The sequence below is a fragment of the Dermochelys coriacea genome, chromosome 5 (assembly GCF_009764565.3).
Source record: "Dermochelys coriacea isolate rDerCor1 chromosome 5, rDerCor1.pri.v4, whole genome shotgun sequence".
In the NCBI taxonomy this organism is placed as follows: domain Eukaryota; kingdom Metazoa; phylum Chordata; order Testudines; family Dermochelyidae; genus Dermochelys; species Dermochelys coriacea.
The window spans coordinates 42,593,349-42,610,096 of record NC_050072.1 but is presented as its reverse complement, the minus strand read 5'-3'; the positions used below and the strand labels follow the sequence as shown (position 1 = coordinate 42,610,096).

The 16,748-nt window shown below is 40.2% G+C and overlaps 1 protein-coding gene across 2 annotated transcripts in view; it reads left to right on the top strand.

Annotated features, from left to right (window-relative positions):
- Positions 1–16,748, top strand: part of CENPK (centromere protein K) — a 57,427-nt gene that overhangs the window by 26,687 nt on the left and 13,992 nt on the right. For both annotated transcript variants that reach the window (XM_038401291.2, XM_038401290.2), the window contains exons 5-9: positions 1,109–1,181; positions 8,768–8,814; positions 10,580–10,662; positions 10,799–10,897; positions 11,184–11,319. In XM_038401291.2, coding sequence (XP_038257219.1) covers positions 1,109–1,181; positions 8,768–8,814; positions 10,580–10,662; positions 10,799–10,897; positions 11,184–11,319 — 438 coding nt within the window. The remainder of the gene's footprint in view (positions 1–1,108; positions 1,182–8,767; positions 8,815–10,579; positions 10,663–10,798; positions 10,898–11,183; positions 11,320–16,748) is intronic.

Below are 16,748 nucleotides of genomic sequence, written 5' to 3'. Positions count from 1 at the left end.
GCCGCAGGGCTTTGGGCTCCATCCCTGGACTCACCCCCTGCCATCACCTTGACCCCCGGTGCTTCCTCCAACCCTCCGTTGGCCCAGACTCTCCCGCTTCCTCATCCAGGGCTTAATTTGTCCTCCATCATGCCAGGGCTCAGTAAGTCTGCTGTGAAAAGTGATATTAACCAATATACAAATATCACTTTTCACAATAGCAGACTTACTAACTAGCAATTTAAAAAAAATAGCAACATGCAAAGCACCTTATTTTTGTTTCTATTCTGTTTAGGTCCAGTAAAGAAGAGAGACAACTGTACATTATTTTTATGATTGAGTCTGCAAAAAAACCCCAACCCTACATAAATAAATTACAATGATCTGGATATGTATATGTGCAGTTATTTGTTTTTCCTAAAGTTATTTAAGTATTTTAGGAAAAATTCTCAGAGCTGCAACCAGCAAGATTTGGTGGCACAATCTGAGGCCACCAAAAATATGTTGAGAGAACCCCTGTTTTAGAAGATCTAATGGTCCTTTCTGACCTTAAACTTTATCAGTCAGAGTAGGCAGTTGGCAGAGTGTTCTCCATTAGGATCCTGGGCTTTTCCTGTCCAGGTTGTAACAACCCAAATTTGTCACTTTTCAGGGCATGCTGGAAGGTCTGCCTTTTCTTCCTAGTTCATGAGGAAATGGAAGATAGCTATGGCTGGGCATGGGGCTCTGGAGATTGTGTGTGAGGTTGATTGATTTGAGTTATACTTATGTTGTCACTCTTACTTGAGTTGATTTGGTGGAATTGACAGGTCTCTTTATTTTAGTGTATTTTTTTTTAAAAATATTGTCAAGGACACTCAGAGCACTGGAATGGGTGATCTTTTACTTTATTCTGTATAAATCTAAATAATTAACTTCTAAGTAGTTGTTGTACATTATCAAAGCAAATAGACTGCAAGCAATAGTGATTCTAAAAACTAGTAAAATGTACTCCATTGTATCTTCCAGATTCTTCCTCATGGAATACTCAATCATTTTTTACCATGTTCTGTCTCATCTTACTCAAATACTATTCACATTTCAAGAGTTAGCTTTTAAATACTCTTTTTTTTTTCTTCTTGTTTTACAGCTTTCCTTGTTAATGATGCGAGTGAAGGCTTTAACAGCAGAGTATAATCAGTGGCAGAAACGAAGTCCTGAGAGTAAGGATTTTTATTAATATTTTTATAGACTTTGTTTAAAACCAAAGTTTTATATGATTATCTTGGATTTACAACATCTCATTTATCCAAGTATCTGAGTGTGCATATGTAGAATATTTATATTACATGCATCATCACATCTAGGTACCTTGCAGAAATTAAAATGAACTACAGTACTGCCTACAACAGTGTCCTTCCACTTTTGTCTCTGTGCTTTCTTCCTTGTAGCACCAACATCTGAGTTAGCACCTGTTGAAATGATTGAGGCAGTTCACAACTTAGAGCTACTGTTTCTCTCTCTTAAGGCTATGTCTACGCTACGACTTATGTCAGCAAAATTTGTCTCTCTCAGGACTGTGAAAAAACACTTCTGAGTGACATAAATTTCACTGGCATAAGTGGTCATTGCACAGGGCAATGTCAGTGGGAAAGCTTTCTCCCGTTAGCATAGAGCAGCTACATGTAAGCTCTCTAGTATAAACATAGCCTAACATTCCTTCCCATTAGAATGGGATTTGTTGGTGTTCAGCACTCCTAAAACTCAGGCCACCAAAGATGTGAATAATATTCCAGGAGGTTAACAATAAGCCTCTATACAATTCTGAAAAGCATCCAACAAGAATTCTGGCCTTTAGAATTTAGAAATTACAGGAGCGTTCTGGCAGAAAGCTCCTGTTGCTGTTGAGGGTTCATAGGTAACCAATACCTTGAAATGCATCCAATGTTGGATTCAGAAGCAGTGCAAACATTTATTACATGTGTGGTGTGTTCATGTTGGCCTGATCCAGTCAAGAAATGGACGGTCATAGTGTCTACTAGCTGAAATTTTCAAGATAACTTTGAGGGTAACCCAATTACAGTACATTACGATATCCTTTTGGGATTTAGAGTTCAGACACCAGGCCAAACAAAGGTAGAGGTACTTTGGGCCATTACAGCCTTTTGGGAATCCAAGAGCAGTTACCGATCCAGTAATTCCGTAACATTTGCAGATCCCCCGAGATAAAGGGTATGCATCCTTCCTGTGTTCTTAGCAGTCATTATCAGACAAAATATGCATAGCCCTATCAGTTCTTCAGGATGCCCTCTTCTCCCCACCAGCTTTGGCCTTAATTGCGTTGTAGTTAACTTGCTTTTTACCCAAGACCCTAATTTGGCCAGGCACTGGAAAAGCAACATCCAACAGAATCTATTTGACAGGAAGAAAACAAAACTGAATATCCTCTGATGGTACTATAGCCCAAAATGTCATCATCTTCTCCACAATGGAAGATTGGATCAGGATAGAACAGATTAATTCTTAATCAGCAACGGTCCTTTTTCCATACAAACTTATTTTAGAATTTGTCTACATGAAGAAATTTAGCAACATGATTACACTGGTATAGCTCTCCACGTGCACTCTCTTATATCGGAATAAGAGTGCCTTTTCTAGTTTAGCTTATGTTGCTTCCAGAGTGATTGGATCACAATGCAAACTGCGTATCATGGCTTTCAACAGTTTATAACTCGGCAATAGCTGAACAGATTGTCATAGGAACAGCAATAGGCTCCTCTCCTCTGCTAAATTTCAGGTACCTATGGTGTACCTTGGAAGTGTTAGTTCTTCAAAGGAAGAATGAAAAAAAAATTATAATGGAAAGTATTGGGCAACCTTAATTTAGGTGTTACTACTGCTCCCTATTTTAATATCAACAGAATAAATTTTAAATAGAATGTTTGGGTTTTTTTTAAACTTTCCGCAAGACGACATAGCTTTGATTTTTGTATTATTGTGCTGGGTACGAGTCCTAGTTATGGACCAAGACCTCATTGTGCTAAGCACTGTGCAAATACAGAACAAAAATACAGTCTCTACCCCAAAGAGATTACAATCTAAATATAAGACAAAACAACAGATGGATACAGACAGATGCAGGAGTACAAGAAATCAATGAGACTACATTGATGGTAGGCAGTGGTCACAGTATACCAGAACCTAACCATCTCTTCCTAAACTTACTACTTTTTTTTCTCCTTGTATATAGGGTGATAAGAATTTCCATAATGGGAAAGCATCAGTAGTTTGTGTGGTCTGGGAACCTGTCTCTAGCGGTAGTCAGTTACAAATGCTTCAGATGAAGGAGTAGACCAAAATTAGACCCATTGTACCAAATTGTGCAATACTATCCTATGGAGAATATTTCTTGTGATCATCCTTGTAACATAAGGATTGCAAGCACTTTTAATTTTTATTCTAGCTAAGATAACTGCTGATGTTTTTGTACTATAAATATTTAATCATTTTTAAAACTTTAAGCTATTTGTATTACAAAAATAGATTCTTGTGGCATTAAATATTTTTAGCATTATATTTGAATATTGGCTCATAATGTTCTAATTTATTTGCACATGGTTAGATTTCTTATTACATATGTTAATTTTATAGTACAGAAATCTTGTGTGTATAATGTATAAATAACTTTGAGAGACAAGGAGGGTGAGATAATATTACTTCACCCACCTTGTCTCTTTAATATCCTGGGACCAACACAGCTACAACTATATTCCATACAACATATAAATAACTTAACTTTTTGCAGTCGAGGCTTTCCCTTGTTACTTATAATTTTCTTTTGAGCCAATTAGTTAGAGAATGGGAGTTGGGGGTTAACTTTGAGATGTCATAAGATTATGGCCATTATATGAAAATAAAGAACTGCCATGCTTTCATTTTTCTATGTCCATCTGGAACTTTCTCAGTGTACCTATCCCTCACTGTGTGAGAGAGAGCGAGAAGATGCTTCGTTAATAGAAAAAGCTGTTTGAATGATGCTAAATATGGGATAGGAATATTAGTCAAGTTGCCACAACTCAATATTTGAGCCTGAATATCAGGCTGTCTTGTACCCTGCTGTATATTTATAGCAATAACCAGTACAGTATAATTGAGAGTCTGTCAGCATTTCCATTATAAACCTTGTTTTGGGGGGTTATAACTTGGCAGTTACAAATTTTATTGGGCACAATCTTGGCACACAGGCTTGAATCCACAATGCAAATTTTTATTTTTGCAAGACTCTTTAGTCTCGTGTTCTTTCTGGGTTTCTGATACTCTATATATAGCTCTAGAGATGCTTAATCAGCTAAATTATAACTTTTTAACAAGCAGTTGGCACTTAAAATAGATTTGAATTTTTCTCTCTTCAAAATAAGAATTAACCACATTTTAAAGCTTTTATAAAACATATGTGGTCTATGTATAGTACCTTTTTTGTATACATAGTATCAATATTGTGCCAGATTCCTATCACTTGAATCGGAGTTTCCATACAAAGGCTTGCATAGTAATGATTCCTTGCATTGCTAACATCTGGTAATATTTTGCATTGCAATCATGCTACACATCGGCGTGCTATTCCATTTGCAATCTCCAGGCTTGATTTTTTTGTACATTTTGTATGTAGGAATAAAACCACACACCAGGAAAAGGCTCCAACCGGTAGAAGATGCATCAGCATATATGCCTAATGACTAAAATTGCCTTTAGCACATCACACCAGTGCTCCATGGTATGCACTGGCTTTTTAGAATATAGATATTCAGGCCTGTCTGTAAAGGCCTGTCTGTATACTCTCCAAGAATTTAGGTGTATTCTTATCACTTGGCTAGTTAGAGGTATCAAAGAAAGAATCAAAATCACTGTCTGCCAGCGTAAGGTTCTTCTCTTACTGTGACAGTCTGAGGCCCTATTCTTAGGCTAAGGCCTTTGGCTAAGCAACAGAGGCAGCCATAAGCTGGGAAGCGAGTGGTCACCTCCTCGCATTCCAAACTAGTCACATTGAAATAAGGTGCTATTGGGCTGTTAGGAATACAATCCTGTCCTGATAATGCCTATTGCCTCCAGAGAAAGGGAAGTGCCTAGAAGATATAAAAGGAAACTTAGTTTGATAGCATCCTGTCTGGCAAGAACTCACTTATCAATAGCTGGGATGTGAAATCCTCACTTCTGTATTGTTTTGTCATTATAGTTCCCACTTTGCCATTGTTTGTCTGAAAATCTCTGTCTGGTTCTGTGATTGTTTCTGTCTGCTGTATAATTAATTTTGCTGGGTGTCAACTAATTAGATGGTGGGATATAATTGGTTACATAATTATGTTAAAAGAAAAGGAGTACTTGTGGCACCTTAGAGACTAACAAATTTATTAGAGCATAAGCTTTCGTGAGCTACAGCTCACTTCATCGGATGCATTTGGTGGAAAAAACAGAGGAGAGATTTATATACACACACACAGAGAACATGAAACAATGGGTTTATCATACACACTGTAAGGAGAGGTTTCAGAGTAGCAGCGTGTTGGTCTGTATTCGCAAAAAGAAAAGGAGTACTTGTGGCACCTTAGAGACTAACAAATTTATTTGAGCATAAGCTTTCGTGAGCTACAGCTCACTTCATCGGATGTTATAATCATAGGGCCTAATCACATCAGCCACACTATCAGAGGCTCGTTCACCTGCGCATCTACCAATGTGATAGATGCCATCATGTGCCAGCAATGTGCCTCTGCCATATACATTGGCCAAACTGGACAGTCTCTACGTAAAAGAATGAATGGACACAAATCAGACGTCAAGAATTATAACATTCAAAAACCAGTTGGAGAACACTTCAATCTCTCTGGTCACTCGATCACAGACCTAAGAGTGGCTATACTTCAACAAAAAAGCTTCAAAAACAGACTCCAACGAGAGACTGCTGAATTGGAATTAATTTGCAAACTGGATACAATTAACTTAGGCTTGAATAGAGACTGGGAATGGATGGGTCATTACACAAAGTAAAACTATTTCCCCATATTTCCCCATGGAATTTCTCCCTCCCACCCCATCCCCCACTGTTCCTCTGATATTCTTGTTAACTGCTGGAATTAGCCTACCTTGCTTGTCACCATGAAATTTTTCCTCCTCTCCCCCCCCCCCCCGCTGTTGGTGATGGCTTATCTTAAGTGATCACTCTCCTTACAGTGTGTATGATAAACCCATTGTTTCATGTTCTCTGTGTGTGTATATAAATCTCTCCTCTGTTTTTTCCACCAAATGCATCCGATGAAGTGAGCTGTAGCTCACGAAAGCTTATGCTCTAATAAATTTGTTAGTCTCTAAGGTGCCACAAGTACTCCTTTTCTTTTTGCGAATACAGACTAACACGGCTGCTACTCTGAAACCTATAATTATGTTACAATATGTAGGATTTGTTAGTTAAATTTCAGGAAAATGATTGGGTAAGGTATAGATAAGCAGAACTCAAGTTCTACTATATAGCCTGTAGTCAATCAGGAAGTGAGTGGGTGTGTGTGGGGGGGAATGGGAACAGGGAATAGGGGGGGAATTGGGATATGTTTGGCTAAGGGCAGGAATGGGAACAGGGACACAGGTGTAAGGCTCTGAGGTGTCAGAGCTGGGAAGGGGACACTAAGGAAGGAAACTGGAATCATGCTTGCTGGAAGTTCACCACAATAAACATCGAATTGTTTGCACCTTTGGACTTCAGGTATTGTTGCTCTCTGTTCATGCGAGAAGGACCAGGGAAGTAAGTGGGTGAAGGAATAAGTCCCCTAACATGGCTCACCATTGAATACAGACCAATTCAAAGTCTCAATCCTGATATTCAGAGTCCTTCATGGAATTGGCCTTATATACTAAAGAGATTCCCTCTCCTTCTACAACCACGACCTCCACAAGTCATAACACAGGAGACAGAATTTACTGCATGTGGACTATTGAATTCTCTTCTGCAGGAGATTTACTTTTATTTTTAAATACTTGGTGGGCACTCAGATATTACAATTAAAGGAGCCATATAAGTACTTAGGTAGAAATGCTTAAAGTTGAAGGAAGTGGTAGGAAACAAGTATTTGAATGGACTGAAGTGAATAATTCAAGATAGAAAGAAGAAAAGGAGTACTTGTGGCACCTTAGAGACTAATAAATTTATTTGAGCATAAGCTTTTGTGAGCAACAGCTCACTTAAAGGATATCAGATCATCACAAACTGTAGAAAATTGGTTTCTTTGGATTTTTCATATCAAATATCATGGGCTGGAACTTGGCCTATTGAAAGGGAAGAGCAGAACTCTAACTAAATGGATTCTGCATTTGAGACATTTTCAAGTCATTGTCATCACGAAATATAGCCATGATGATGTTTAAAGTCACTGTACAGGGTCTCCAGTAGCTCTTTAACATCAGCTTAGTTCAGGGATGCTCTACTCACCTTTTGTGTGTGTGTGTGTATATATATATATATGATTTTACTTCTGTCTCACATGCTCGTAATTCTTTATCTGACTTTTTTTTTTTAATCATACTTTAATTGAACACACTTTGGGTGCAGAAATCTTCCTTGTTTCAGTATCAGGTCATACTCTGCTGCTGAAATCACTCCTTCACAGTTTGTTCAATATTCATGGAAGTTTAATCAAACTTTTATTTAAAAATCTTTTAAAATAGATTTATTTTTGCAAATCTATCAAGCCTACCCTATATTTTGGAAGACATCTAATGCTTCTATAAGGGGAGCTATAATTTCTTTCCCTTTTAGTAAAAAGAAATCTTTATCACAAGAATTTCTTATGTTAGGATGAGATATTATGGATCTTGATGTCCAAATTTTGACATACAAATATGCTTCTGGTGATATAACTATTTGAAGCTGCTATGGTAGCTTTAATTTCTCTCATAACATAAAAAGTTGCAAATGCACACTTTAGTTTCTCAAAATCCATGTTTTTATTTACATATAAGCAAAGCAGGGAGGATGTTAGCACAACTCTTCAAATCTCCTGAAGGGGATTGATTACAAGATCTATCAAACAACCTGGAAGCTCTGAAATAATGAAATCTGAGATGATTTCTTGCATTTGCACCTTTTTAAAAAGAATCTCTCTTTCTGTGACAATCGGCTTTCTCCATAATTTAATTATTTTTTTTTAAATGGTGTCCAATTACCTTTTCTTTCTGTTGAACAAACTAGAGTTTTTGAGTGAAAGGGGACTTTGTTAGTGTAAACATAACCTAACATACTAAGTTCAGAAGGTTTTGGAGATAAGTATTATAAATGACTTCAGAATATGTTAATTGATCCCTTGTGGAAGATTTTTTTTTAAACAAAGGGGAGGGTCTTCTCACGTTCTTCTAATTACCTCAGTTTCTCTTATTCTTAAAAAAGACTTAAACCCTGAGAAAGGTGTCTTGTATCAAACAATCTTCTTGCATAACTTGGATTTAAAATGTTTTGCAAAAACTTTGGCTTTTAGGCTGGAGGAAGTTCTGTCATACCTAATGATCAGACAAGTTTTATTAAAATTGGAATTCAGTTTGTGATATTTGTAGAGTAATATGTGCAGTTTGGACCATGGGGGAAATTGATATTAAAACAATATTTTCCTCAGTGCAGATTAGACATTTGATAGGGCCAGTCTTTTGAGATTTGACTTCATCCCTATGATAATGCTAATGGTATGTCTTCCTCAAAAGTCAGACCTGCTTATTTTGCTAAATTTTTTTTTTTTTCCTGTTTTTTAATATTATCCGTTTTATTTTTCAGTAATCTCCACCAATCCAGATGTCCTGGTGGCATTAGGAAAGGAAGAGGTAAGTATCTTACTACCAAGTAATGAACTATCTTCTTACAAGTAGTTTACAAGTACAGGTTGTTGGGTTGTTTTTTTTGGGGGGGGGGGGAGGTTTAGGAGTTTCTTTTCATGTGATTGGCTAGCCGTAAGAAATTTATGTGTGCTTATTTGAGCACTATTAATTTTTTTAATGTGCTTTTTCCTGAACTTTTTTGTAAGTACTGAATATTTTTAATTGTAGTGAAAATGATCTTTTTAGTAGAACTTACTATACGGTGTCTTTTATGTTTAAGATGTGATTTTTAAAAAATAATGTACTGTGCAGAAGAGGCAGTACTCTTAGTTCTAGAGTTTTATAGGAATAATATATGCAAATACCTATTTGAGTTCTTCCAGACTGGGGGAGAAAGGACAAATAAAGAATGTTAGTGGTAGCATTTCAATATATTTGTTGGACATTGGTATGTAACATTAGCTGGGAATATTCTTGTGGCTATAACATTGAAATGAATAGTTATATTTTGGCTAACACATAAAGACACATTTAGATTATATGCGTTTTGTTTAAAAATAACTTTTGCTTCACCTACCTTTTTTGGTTTGACTGCCTCCCAGAAACTTTCCTCTGCCTTGTATCAGTCAGGCCAGGGAACCAAACTGCCAATACAAATGCTCTTTTAACAAAAAATTGGCTATGTATTTTCCTCTGAGTGAATATCCTCTCCACTACATGTTTGGTTTGACATTCCGTTTTGTGGTTCGCTTAGCTGAGGGATACAACATTTCTCATAAATCCTGTGTATATAAAACCCTTCTGCTCCTGAGGAATATTTTCTGTATTTCATTTGTACTTGTTGTGAGCAAAACTTAAATTTTATTTTATATTACATAATACAGGGACTGTGATTGGGTGTATAGACCCCACACTGATGAGAAAGGTGCCAGACAGGACATGGGGGCAGGGCTAGATGGGAGGCCTTTAAAAGGGAGGCAGCTGCAGTCAGCTGAGGTGAAGGAGCAGGATTAATAAACAGGAAACTGCTGGGATCACTCCTGGAGCCACTGCCCCTGTGGGGAGTGAAGTCCCGCAAAGGGTACGGGCCTATGTAAGTAGGAAGGAACTAGGGCCTCTGGCAGAACCTCCCAGTGCAAGTAACTGGGTGCGATCAGGTTCTCCAACCATCTGGGAGACAAACCTCAGGGAACTCCTATACAGGGACACAAAGGCATCTAAAGATAGTGTGTAGTGGAGAGCCCCAAACTTATTAAGGGAGCCACATCAGTCTCAAAAGGACAGAGCATCTCAGTGTTAGTCTTCAGCAAGCCATGCATCAACTAAGGACCCAGTCCACTGAGGTGTTGGGTACTCCCCACTCCTATGTGGAGTGGAGAGCACGGAGCCTCCGAGAGAGTCAAGCTCTAAATTTCTTTACTGAAAAATAGTCTGAAGTGAACCAGACTGCAGTGTCTTATTACTTGTACCATTTCCCTATCCAAGATATGAATACCTCATTCATCATCAGTTTGGTTAGTAAGAGTAATCACCCTTTCTTAGAGATGTTCTCACTTTGGACTGCCATAATTGTTGCTCTGCCAACTATTAGTTTCTCGGTCTACTATTATGTGAGATGTGGGTTGTTACTGATTTGTCTGTCAAGATAATTTTGGTTCCCTTCACTGTGGTATCTGAGTGATACCACAACAGCACTATCAAGTTTTGTTTTACATAGCACTAATAGAATTGCATTTCTCCATAATATACACTTCAATTTCCCATTTTGTAGTTGCAGAAAGTAGACCATGATCTTGAAATGGTGCTGTCTACGGTTCAGTCAAAGAATAAAAAGCTGAAGGAAGACATGAAAAGGTATAAAGCGAATCGAGCTTGTGAATGCCATACAATTTTGATAGCAAATGAAGTGAGAATCATTGTTTTGGTAAGTCTGAAAACTTCTCGTTATCCATTGTTCCCTATCGCATTTTTTCCACTTTCATGTTTAAAGAGAACAGCAGTGGCTGGATGAGCAGCAGCAATTGGTAGATGCTCTTGACGTAACACATGAAGAAATGAAAAATCAAGTGGTACAATTTTCTGAAAAAAGGTATTTATAGTGCTTTTTTCCAGCAAAAAAAGTTAAAGGATTGAATATTAGTATAACAATTAAAATAGATTTTAAAAATCTAATATTACTGTTTGATATCTTTGGTAAAGATCAAATAATAAATCAAGTAATAAAATACATTTGAAATCTAGGTTGCAAATATGCTACAGGCTGCACTTGCACTTTGTGATATTTGGGTTATTGATGCCATTACTATAGCAACAGTACCTTTTTATTGAATTCCATGTCACATCAGCTAAACTTTATTTTTACATTGGATTTTTAGAGCATTACAAGAACTGAAAAGTAAAATGCTGAAAATAAGGGCATATAAGGAAGAGCTCTTGAGTGCTCTGGGGGAGTTCCTAGAAGAACATTTTCCTCTCCCAGAAGAAGATGAAAGTGCTAAAAAGAAGAAAAAAGTAAGATTTCTTTAAAATTATCAAATTTGAAAGGTTTTTATTAATTTTTCTTGAATTAGGTTTTATATAATTTTAAAGTTACAAGGCTGGAAAGGTGGAAACCGTATTTAAGTCATACATGTAGTGTTGGTGGCACTGGTGAGATCTCATCTGGATTACTGTGTGCAGTTCTGGTCTCCCACATTTAAGAAAAATTAATTAAAACTGGAACATGTACAGAGAAGGGCTACAAAGGTGATCAGGGAATGGAAAACCTACTTTATGAGAGGAGACTCCAAGAGCTTGGCTTGTTTAGACTCAAAGAGCTTGGCTAACCAAATGAAGGCTGAGGGGGAGATATGATTGCTCTCTATAAATACATCAGAGGGATAAATACCAGGGAGGGAGAGGAGGTATTTAAGTTAAGTGCCAATGTTGACACAAGAGCAGATGGATATAAACTGGCCATCAACACATTTAGGCTTGAAATTAGATGAAGATTTCTAACCATCAGAGGAGTGAAGTTCTGGAACAACCTTTGAAGTGAAGCAATGTGGGCAAAAAACCTAAGTGGCTTCAAGAATGAGCTTGATATGTTCATGGAGTGGATGGTATGATGAGACTGCCTGCAATGGTTATAGCTGATCTGTGACCACTGGTCTCAAATATCCTAAATGGCTGTTGATGGGATACTGGATGAGGAGAGCTCTGAGTTACTATAGAGAATTCTTTCCCAGTTATTTGGCTGTTGGGTCATGCCGAAATGCTCAGGGTCCAACTAACCGTCATAATTGGGTTCGTGAAGGAATTTTCTCCTAGGTCAGATTGGAAGAGACCCTGGCAGATTTTTGGCTTCCTCTGCAGCACTGGTCACTTGCAGGTTTAAACTAGTGTAAATGGTGGATTCTCTGTAACTTGAAGTCTTTAAACCATGATTTGAGGTCTTCAGTAACTCGGCCAGAGGTTATGAGTCTATTACAGGAGTGGGTGGATGAGGTTCTGTGGCCTACAATGTGCAGGAGGTCAGACTAGATGATCATGATGGTCGCTTCTGACCTTAATGTCCAGGTCACTTCCTACAACTATTCTTGTTATCTAAGTTGGAATGGGCAAACTTTTTGGCCCGAGAGCCACATCGGGGTTGCAAAACTGTATGGAGGGCCGGATAGGGAAGGCTGTGTCTCCCCAAACAGTCAGAACCCCCGATCCATCCAAACCCCCACCCCACTCCTTGTCCCCTAACGCCCCCCACCCGGGATCCTGCCCCCTGACAGACTCCCCAGGACCCCCACGCCTATCAAACCACTCCCTGTCTCCTGACTGCTCTCCCCCAAACCTTCGCTCCATCCAGTCCCCCCTCTGCCCCCCCTTCCCCTGACCGCGCCCCCCCCACCCAGAACTTCTGCCCCATCCAACTGCTCCCTGTCCCCTGACTGCCCCCCAGGACCTCCTGCCCCTTATTCAACCCTCCTGTTCCCGCCCCCTTACCATGCCACTCAGAGCATCAGGACTGACTTATTGGAAAGCCTGGGAGGTGAGCGGGCGCAAGCCTTGCTGCCCGCATGGCTGCAGGGAAGGGGAGACAGCAGAGGAGGAGCCGGGGGCTAGCCTCCCAAGCCAGGAGCTCAAGGGCCAGGCAGGATGGTCCTGCATGCTGGATGTGGCCCACGGGCCATAGTTTGCCCACCTCTGATCTAAGTGATACCTTTCAAAGTTTGGTTATATCATAGAGGGCTGGTATGGGGGCTTAGTGAAACAAGTTCTTAATTAGTCTACCCTGCTCTGATCTGGATATTTTCATATTTTTCTTCAAAGGCAAATTTTAATTGTGCAGCAACATTGTTGGCACAAAAGTAAGTGTTACAGAGAATAGTTTAGATACTAATTAGTTTAGAATATGAACCCTCGACTTCCTACTCAGGGAAACTGAGCTAACAGTCATCTTTAAACTTTAGGGAAAATAGGCAGTCAAGGAGAATTTTAAATAATAAAATCAGAGTCCATAGTAAAATCAAATACTTTACTATTACTGTTTAAAAGAATAGCTACAAAAACTGGGGGGAAAAAAAGTTATCATTTGGGCTCTTGAGAACACTTGGGCCTTGTCTGTTCAGCATTGGGTTCCCAGAACTGGTTTTGGGAATTGTTGAACTGCTAGTGAAAAAGAGACACAGCTGCTTTCAGCCATGTTATTGCTGTAACCTTAATTTAATAGTAATTCACATACTTTGTCCTTGTCTGCATTAGTAGTTAAACCATTTTCCACGTTGGTTCAGAGGGATCCATTATTGACAACCATTGTCAGCAACTGGTTCGTTTCATAGGCCCCAGTCTGGCAAACCCTTAAGCATATGTTTAACTTTTTAAGCATGACTAATCCCATTGATTTCAGAGAGCTCTCTTGCATGCCTAATGCAGAACTGCCAGCTCTCCCTAATTTTTAATAATTCTCCTGATTTTTAAATGTGATTACAAATTATCAAATCAGATGTAAATCTACGAATTTTGCAAATATATCGAAAAATTAGGAAGATTATGTATGTATTGCATGTCATTCACCACTTGGGTCTGATGAACATAGTGCTGCATCTGCAGGGGTGTTCTTGTCCACTGACAGCGCCCTTGTGCAGTCATGTGCCACCATTTTGTCAGTCAGGCTGGGAGAGGCTTGCAGGGTAGCTCCTCAGTTGCATGGGTGAGCTCTCCTGGCAGGAGGAAACCATCCCAAACCAGTGTGTCTGCCAGGAGCCCAAAAAGTGGCTGCTATGTGACCAACCGCCACAGGGAGCACAGAGGTCAGCTGAGAGCACAAGCAGCGTGTGGCAGGGATGACATGCTGGCATCCCTGCAACTTCTCCCTCAGCGTGACTGCCAGTACCTGGGGCTGGATGGGTACCTCTGGGTATGTGACATTGCAAGCAGTTGCCTGCAGCACCAGTAAGTAACCGCCGCCCATCCAGCACTGCCTATACCTGATATTGATGCCTCCCTGAGCCATCTGACACTGGGCAGCTACTCACCTTTTATCCCCAACCCCACATAACAACCCCTTTCGTCCCTATCTCTTATTCCCCCAACTCCACCCTAACAAGTCCCTTTCCCAGTTTTCTGAAACCCACCTAATCCTTCTTTCAGCCCAGCCAGCAACTCCACTTTAGCATCCTGTCTCCCACCGTTCCCTGGGGGCAGGATAACTCCCTCACAGCATACCATGAGAGAAATTTCTGAGGGCGTTGCCCCGTGGCACATGCACAGACTGCAGAGAGAGGGTCATTCTGAGAGGAGGCAAGCTGTGGCCATTTTGAATGGGTTAGCACGCTGCAACCGAGCAAGCCACAGGCTGCGTATTGCATTCTAACTGCTCTGTGTGCCCCTGCTTGTGCACTCCAGGTACCTAGAGCATAGTAACAAGTCCAGCAGAGTGTATGGGGGCAGTTGGAGTGCAACACGCTTCCTGTGGCTTGTGTGGTGAATCCAGCACCCCAAACCCCACTGACAAAATGAGCCAAATATGGCAAAATAAAACATGGAATGGTTTCAGAAATGCTTGCGAAGGAGTGAGGATATAGCCAATATTGTGCTCAGACCTGATCATGGTTGTTGATGTTACTAAAAGTTACTTCTGCTTGTACCACTGTTATTACTCTAACATGCACAGAAGTGCACCTAAAATGCACTACAAGCTTTCATGGTCCTACCTGAGACACCCTATCTGTATTTGGCTTTGGAAATTTGGCACTTGAGACCGCTTCAAGCAACCTGCTTAATTTTTTTCATAAACATCCATAAAAGTCTAAGTCAGAGGTGGGCAAACTTTTTGACCTGAGGGCCATATCTGGGTATGGAAATTGTATGGTGGGCAATGAATGCTCACAAAATTAGGGGTTAGGGTGCAGGCTCTGGTGTGGGGCCAGAAATGAGGAGTTCAGAGTGTGAGAGAGTGCTCCGGGCTGAGACAGAGGGGTTGGAGGGTGAGAGGGGAATCAGGGCTGGGGCAGGGTGTTGGGGTTTGGGAGGGGGTCAGAGTGCAGGCTTCAGGCGGTGCTTACCTCAAACAGCTCCCAGAAGCAGCAGCATGTCCCCCCTCCAACTCCTGCATATCCAAGCAGCTCTGCGCGCTGCCCTGTCTGCAGGCGCCATCCCTGCAGCTCCCATTGGCCGCGGTTCCTGGCCAATGGGAGCTGCGGGAGCAGCGTGCAGAGCCCCCTGGCTGCCCCTATCCGTAGGAGCCAGAGGAGGGACATGCCACTGCTTCCGGGAGCCGCTCAGAGTGGGGCAAGACTTGACCCCGCGCGCTGAAGTGGGGCAAGCCCTGGACCCCGCTCCCAGGCAGGAGCTCAAGGGCCGGATTAAAACGTCTGGAAGGCCGGATGCAGCCTCTGAGCTGTAGTTTTCCCACCCCTGATCTAAGTGCAACATTAGCACCTCTGCTAATGTTGAAGCATGTGATTCAAGATTGGAATCTTCATATGGGCAGGGCATGAGAATTAAATTGAAAATGCAGGATAACTCTCCAGGCTTAAAAGAAAGATGCACCCTTTTTGTCACACAAAGCAGTCTGAAAGGTTACGTTACAAGAAATATTTTATATGTAAATTGTACTTATGGGAAAGAAAACGTTTTTTTTTTCCATGTGGTGATAGCCATCTTGCTTAAAAGTGATGTAATTTATGATGCCACTTAAATTTGTCACACCACAGAATGGGGACCTAATTTAAGAAACTGTAAACATTTAACACCATTGGTCTACCAAAAATAAAATCAAATCTGTTTGTTTTTTTTTTAATTTTGCAAGTATAAAAACTTCTTTAACATTTGAGCTAACATCCTTAGGACTCAAAAGTAGCAAACTAATAATTTCTCTTTGTATAATTGTTTAAAATATCTTCCCATGCTGATACTCCATATGTCAATTCTATCCTTAATGGCAAATCTTGAATCCAGTGCCCAGCCCAAATAGCGAGATACTGGGCAGGGGAGCAGGAAGAAAAAAATCACCGAAGGTTGTAGAGGGTCTTTAGAACCACTCCATGGATGCTACTGCAACCCTTAGACTAATATAGTCTCCACGTCCCCTGCTCCCGTCGTGCAAGGAGGTCCCATGGAGGAGAGCTCTGTAGCACAATGGGGTGTGTGTGCACTTCTTTGTGGCCCTTTCCAAACATGGTCTTTGGTGCAGCTGAGCCTCAGAAGTGCTGCTGTCAGGGGACCCTCCACAGTCATGGAGGAAGGAGACAGGATTTGGCCCTATGTCAATTTTTATAAAATACCTAGTTCTTCCTCCACTCCAAAGTTGGGGTTTGTAATAAATCCTTACCATCTTTTAACTTATAAGACTCATGAACTAGCTCTGTTACAAATTATAACAGTTTCAAACCATAACATTAAACATTAAAAAAAGGAAAACATTTAAAGAAAATCCTATGGCAAAACTGAATTTTGTTTCTTAA